Genomic DNA, 7,060 nt, shown 5'->3' with positions numbered 1-7,060 from the left:
GGGGCTCTGATACCAAATTGAAATTAAAACCCTAATCTCATTGATAAAATAACATGGGCTTATATAAGCCCTACAAAACACATCTTACAAATAACCCCTTGCATAATATAAATATGTCAACAATATGTATGCAGTGTACAAGAACAACAGAAAGCAGAATGGCTTTCACTAACATTCTGGAGAAACTCTATAGAGAATTCGAAGGCTAACTTCATTAACACGTGAGATAACTTCACATATGAGCTTATTCTTACATTATGGAGAAATCCATTTCTCCTTATTATATATTATGTATATATATGATACTAATAATACAATTATACAACCATCATCTTGATATCATCATGATCATAACCATTATTGATGATCGTATAATTATACTTGAACTACGCCATCACTTTTTTGCCTTGGAAGCTTGTCTGAGTTTTTTCTCCTTAGACAACAATAATGCAAACTCATACAGAACGTCCTTATTAGTTTTTTTCTTAATATTGACACTGATCGCAGATAGAAACGTTATCACCGAATCCTCATGCTTGTGTGACACCTCCTCTTCTAATAGTTCCGTAGCAACTTTTTCCAGGGCTTTTAAGTTTTCCTCCTTTGCGTTATCCAATTCAGCTGCATCCGCTGGAATATTTCCCTATATATTTATATGCATCACAAATAAGGTGAGATGTGTGCTCAAAATTAACAATTTATATACATATGAAGAAAAAAGCTAAAAATAAATTTATGAGGAGTGAATGCCCTGTCCACCAACATTTTTATCTTTTCACTTTGACTTGAGATTCATGATGGTGTGTGATACGTATCAGGACACACATCTCAAAGACAACTTTGATGTGTATCACACACCAACATGAATCTCAAATATTCAATGGATAAAAAAATTGATGGACATACATCCAATGCAGTTAAGGTTATGCTTTGCTATATGTGTGCGTGTGCATGCGTGTGTTCATGTGCGCGTTATTCTTGGATTTTTTGTGTATCTTACCTGTATGCGAAGAAACCTGTTCTGAGCTTTGATAGCATTGAATAGCGTTGTCATGTGCAGGTCTACCAAGTCTGCGCTTGATTCTTGAAAAACTTCTATCAATGGTTGATTGTTCTGCACCATCCACCCAATAACACCCCACTTGGCAGCAGCTTCTGCAGTGAATTTTGACCTATCACCCTCCACACGTATGCCTGTTCCTAGAGAGATGACGAGGTAGCTTGTGTTTTTTGGATCAGGAACTTTAATGGAGGGTTCATTTGTCAGCAAAGTCTCCTTTGCGATGATGTTCATTGTAGCTAGAGTCTGCGATAATGTGTTGTTAACATGAGCCTAGATGTTAGTATTTGACTAAGTGCTCATATGCATATATGCATTATAGCGGGTGAGCTACATAACTAGCCTTCCTATTTTGATGTCAACAGGGAAATAATTAAGTTCTGGTGACAACACTATGTCGGTATTCTACATGTTGATTTTAACTCTGCATTTATAAGTTAAGCAATTGGTGTTGTGGGTATGAAAGTGACAATTCATTTTGCTAAATGAGCTACTAATTAAGAAAAAATTTATAATATGTGAGGCCCGCCCTTCTATTCACTTCACAAAGATGTTGACTCACTACTTCTCTCTAGGTGGCCTCATCACATTACTTTCTTTTGGTAGCTCGTTTTGTCAAAGAAGCCGCTGCCTCATGACCAACTAAAAAACATTTGTAACAGGCCAATCCTTGTTTAATTAGCCACATAGATATTATGTTTTCAAAAATGTCAACTAATGTTAAATTCGTAATTTTGAATTTCTTCCAATCAAGCAGCCATACCTAGTCAAGCATCAGTGGTCCATTAACGTAAATTGATGAAAACAAACACAATCTCGTTATCTAACTTAGTTAGTTACCGGATTATTTGCTGCAACACCACCATCGACAAGGTTAAATTCATGCTTCTTCCCCTCAGAGTCGTGAGTTACAAATCCATGAGGAGGCAAATAGGTTGGAGCAGCTGAAGTAGCAAGGCAAACATCAGATAACGGAGGATTCTTCCAAACTTCTCTTTTAGCCTACACTCACAAATTTGAGTTGGTGTTAGCTAATACTTAGGTTGTAATTAATGTGAAGAAGTTAATATGAATTGGGATTAGGAGAGAAGTTGCACCGAAAACGTGTTAAAGATGACAAATTTTCAAAACCAACCTATTTGGACTTTTATTCCCAAAAAAAGACCCGTTTCACATTTATTTAGAGAAACCGACCTGGTTTCAGCCTCAGCGCTGAAACCAGGTCGGTTTTTGAAAAAAAACTCTCCGAAACTTCACGGGAGTTGAACTCCCGTGAAGTTTTTTGAACTACGAAACTTCACGGGAGTTCAACTCCCGTGAAGTTTCGGAGAGTTTTTTTCAAAAACCGACCTGGTTTCAGCGCTGAGGCTGAAACCAGGTCGGTTTCTCTAAATAAATGTGAAACGGGTCTTTTTTTGGGAATAAAAGTCCAAATAGGTTGGTTTTGAAAATTTGTCCAGTTTTGTTTCTCCAACTAACCCCTGAACTAAGGTCCTCAAATACTTTCCATCGTATCTTGGCCCCATTAGGATATCATAAATTTTACGAGGCCACCATCTGCAAGAAAATGCTAGTTATATATGTATATGTACTAGATTTCGGCATGTGTAACGTACGGTAAAATTAAAATGAACACGTATACATGATTAATTTTGGGTAGTCATGAAATGAAGTAGTAATATTGGGCTAGCTGTTTGAATGGTGGGGTAAAATGGGGTGGAAATACTAATCCAACGGTGCTTTTCCGCCAAAATCCCCCCCATTTTGGAGATATTTGATATAAGAATGCCACTTGATCTTTTTGAACGACACCCTTTTCTTATATATCATCCGAACAAGATAAAATTCGTAAAGGAGATGGTGGAGCCCATAACCCCTACACGTTACCATGATTATCCCCATAAAAAATTGTTGCAACCAAACAATCATTAATAATATAAAAAATTTCAATTAATTAGCGGCTTGCCCAGTTTGAGTCATTTTCAAGAAACTATCAAACCTTTTCAAAATTAATTAGACAAAAGGCTCAAAACTCTTCCTACGGAACACGGGTCGTGTGCCATACGTGTGAACCCAAAAGATCAAAATATCCTCATTTACAATAAGGAATTCCCTCTCTATCCTTTCTAACAAGGGTTTTTGTTAAAAGCTAACTTGTGTGATTTTTTGAGTTATCATATGTTGAATTTGTGATAGTGTATATATGTATTTGAAAAGAAAATTATTTTCACCATAAATTAAATTGACAGTAACAAAACTTCACAATCTTTATAATAGGTTATGTAGTTTTTGTTAAAAGCTAACTTGTGTGATTTTTTGAGTTATCATATGTTGAATTTGTGATAGTGTATGTATTTGAAAAGAAAATTATTTTCACCATAAATTAAATTGACAGTAACAAAACTTCACAATCTTTATAATAGCTTATGTAATGCAGCGCGGAAGTAATAAACCTTAGAATCCACCAATGATTGTTCTTCGAATCTATAAAGAATGATCTTCGAATCCACGAAGAAATTTGAATCTACATAGAGATTATAATAAAGAGGAATTTTGATGAAAAGATATGCTTCTAGGGCTTACAATTCTGTATTTAAATAGAAAAATAAACTAGACTCCTACTAGAACCCAAATTTTATCAAAAATAAAATTAATAAAACTATCTTTAAAAGACTCCTTACGATTGACGAAACAAGTCGGTCAAATTTGGAATCAAACCAGATTAATTTCCTAAAAAAACAAACTCTTAAAACTAACAAAAACTTTAATATCTCAATTTAGAGGGAATTTTGAGAAGCAAATGGTGACAAACCAAACAATAGTTAGTTTGGTTGACTTCATCCCGAAAACAAATACATGATTTTTTATACAATTCATCTGATTCCGACGTATGGTTTGAGAGATATAACCCGTTTTTCGTTGCAAGTCATTTTCCTCTGCCAGGCCCCCACAGGCCCCCATCTGGGCTTTTGACGGTCCAGTTTCTAAATGAAAATATCCGTATTTCATTTTACATCATTATGAGGTGTGAAGGATAAACTTTTTTTAGCTTCTTATTACCAAATTTGAGTACTTTGTGTCTAAGACATGGGAAAAAGAAGAAGAAGAACCTGAATTAGGGCTGCTGCAAGTGAGTTTTGGTTTAAGAAGATGGAAGAGGAAGAAAGAATTTCAGGGACTTCATTTTAATTTAGGGGTATAAAGTTCCAAAAAGGTATCATATTATGATCATGTGCTGTCTTTTAACCAGAATCCTCAACAATATTCTATCACCAGAGTAAGATAGTAGTTGTGTTAATAAGTCGGTAAACCTATCTCATGGTAAATTTTAAAATTCAGATTATCAAAGTTAAAAACTGATGAAACTTTCGGGTATTTAAATTGCAATTTACCTTTGATTAATTAGTAGATTATTTAACCTTGAATTAATCTTACTGCTTAATCTTAAGATAAAAGCAAAACCTATTTAGCTATATATATTCCTCAACCGTAGTTTCTTAAAAATTAAATTAATTACTCTTGACACAAACAAATATTTAGGACCTTGTTTTACTCAATCAAGTTAATAATACCTCCTGTGCATTATATACGGCACGGGAGTGTCCATTAGATAAGAGGACAAGTTATTTAACAATTTTCAAAAGTTTACGTATTAATTTTAGTGCATGTACTCAAAATTAACCCTGTTAAACTCACTTAGATGGGAATATTTTAGAGCAGTGCTCAAAATAAAAAGGAACAATCTCTTTCGCAGCCTTAAGTGGCTCCTGAGGGTTGTCCTTCTTTGGAGCAGTAAGCATTGCCGTAATAAGACCACCAGTGCTCGTCCCTGCAATGACATCGAAGTAATGTGCTATCCTCGCCTCCGGTCCATCAATTTTCTGCATATCAATTAATGGAAAGTGTATATATTTACTATATATACAACGCGCGTTGTTGGGAAAGAATCATGCATCTCAAGGAGTTAAATGAATTATAAATAGAGATGGAACATGAAAAATAACCCAAAGAAATTAAAGGGTTACCTGCGCATACACACCCTAATATTCTATCGCCCAGTTGAGGATAGACACCCCTGCAGTTCTATTACTATCACGGAGATGTGAATTGACCCCTTGAGTGAAACGCATTTAGGCTCAGAGAAAAGACTATTATTATTTTTTTCTTCTTTCTGACAAGTACATATTCTCCTTGAGAGTAAAAGAGTCAAAAAAATTCACCGAGTAGACCTATATATCTGGCACCTGCGATAATAAAACTACGTACCTAGGGTCCGTATGCAGCTGGGCGATAGTAGTACAGGGGATCTATCCTCAATTGAACTAATAGTTATTCTAAACTTTCTAAGAAGGTAAATGTAACTAGGTATGGACCATGAATGTTAATATGGCATGCACAACAAACAATTCCAGAAGTTTAGCTTTTAGGTTCGGTCTTAAACTTTCTTTTATAGAACTATACGATTGATCATTGAAGTGTGAGCAATGAGCGTACACACTGAACGAAGTGGGTACATAGATTAATGTATACCTGGAGGTGGGATTCAAGACACTCTAGGAACTTTCCAGGAATGATGCCTCTCACACCCCCTCCATCGATACTTAGGACAGTAATAAAACGAGGTTGATCGATTATCATAGGAGAAGCCATTGGAGATAGCTGTAGGGGTTGATCAGTTAGCTTTGCGTATGTTGATTGGGGAGTGCTTGCTTTTGTTGTTGTATATATAGGCGCCAGAGGAGAAGGATTAATTGCTCCTACAGTACTCCCATATATACGTGGTCTTTTTTTAGCATTTTTTCTTTTAGCGGCTTGGACCTTGAGAAGGATCCGTTCATATCGTTCTTGTGGAAATTGGGACATGCCCTCCATTGGATATTTTATTTATTGACTATATATGGTCTAGTATGCACAATGCAAGACCATGTCCTGAATCCTCATGATGTGTTATTTATTGACTATGGTCTATTATGCACAATGCAAAACCATGTCCTGAATCCTCATTCTCCACAGACAGTTTTTCCACTCGGGTGAAAACACTGCGAAGGTTACCTTCGATTGTCGCCATTGTTTCCAGAGTTCGAATCCTAATCTGCCAAGGACTTGTTGAAGGTCTTTCTATGTAAAATTAACCCTATAAGAAAGATCTTCCTTCAGATCTTGGTCATATGGGTGTACAGTAATCAGGGGAATTCTCTCATTCCATTAGTGAAAGTCCATCTGCTTTTGCTTGTGGATGTAGGACTTGCTTAGAACCCGTAAAGTCCTCGCTGTAGAAATGGCAGGAACAGGCATTGGCAGGCAGACAGGTTGGCGGTCGACCGCGTTCGTGCACGAGGCTTACTAGGCGTCAGGATTGGTGGCGGTCGACCGCGGCGGTCGACCGCGAAGGTCGACCATGGCGGTCGACCGCGATGCGGTTTTTGGGTTGGGTCTGTTTCCAGACCCGTTTCGTTTGGGATTTCTATAAATACCCAAAACTCGTTTTAGAGCTTAGTGCAAGAGGGTTTTAGCAGCCATTGAGAGTGATTTTGTGGGCTTCTATTGTTGGAGCATTTGGGAGAGATCAAGAGTTGATTTGTTAAGGGTTTATGAGAGATTTGTAACCCTAGTTGTATCCCCTTGATTTCTAATAGTGAACCCCCCCTCCTTGCCCCGTGGACGTAGGCATCTCGCCGAACCACGTAAAATCTGGTATTTGATTATTTGTGCTATTGTTTGGTGTGGTTGTTTATCTCTCTCGGCTATTTGGTTGGATCTCGGCATAGAGGTTTCTCCCCCCAACAAGTGGTATCAGAGCTCCGGGCAACGCTTGGGCTTTTTGGATGTGTAGATCAGTTGGGAAGTTCATCTAGAACTTCGATTGGTGATAAAGGTGGGATCTTTGTGGTAAAGTTTCTATCTTTTTTTAAGTTGGATCTATTTCTTGTTTGTTCCGCAATTGTTTGGGTGCTTTGAGATATATGACCGGGAAAGATAAAAGTGGGGAGGGTTCTTCTA

The 7,060-nt window shown here is 37.0% G+C and overlaps 1 protein-coding gene across 1 annotated transcript; it reads right to left on the bottom strand.

The window, feature by feature from the left end:
- LOC109835034 (patatin-like protein 2) lies at positions 339-5,710 on the bottom strand. Its single transcript, XM_020403033.1, has 6 exons — positions 5,591-5,710; positions 4,757-4,941; positions 2,509-2,617; positions 1,901-2,062; positions 1,001-1,306; positions 339-643 (listed from the first exon to the last, which is right to left on the bottom strand). Exons 1-6 carry the CDS (start codon positions 5,708-5,710, stop codon positions 395-397), a joined length of 1,131 nt encoding a protein of 376 aa, XP_020258622.1. The 3' UTR covers positions 339-394.

The sequence above is a fragment of the Asparagus officinalis genome, chromosome 3 (assembly GCF_001876935.1).
Source record: "Asparagus officinalis chromosome 3, Aspof.V1, whole genome shotgun sequence".
Classification (NCBI taxonomy): Eukaryota; Viridiplantae; Streptophyta; class Magnoliopsida; order Asparagales; family Asparagaceae; genus Asparagus; species Asparagus officinalis.
Note: the sequence above shows the minus strand (reverse complement) of the source record. Positions and strands in the feature narration are given on the sequence as shown.

What these genes read in the sequence shown, in the direction of transcription:
- LOC109835034 (XM_020403033.1), bottom strand. Translation starts at nt 5,710, where the DNA reads ATGGCTTCTCCTATGATAATCGATCAACCTCGTTTTATTACTGTCCTA. An exon ending in GTGTTGCAGCAAATAATCCG is followed by an intron (nt 1,307 to 1,900) that starts GTAACTAACTAA and finishes ACATTATCGCAG; the next exon opens with ACTCTAGCTACAATGAACAT. An exon ending in ACAGGTTTCTTCGCATACAG is followed by an intron (nt 644 to 1,000) that starts GTAAGATACACA and finishes ATAAATATATAG; the next exon opens with GGAAATATTCCAGCGGATGC.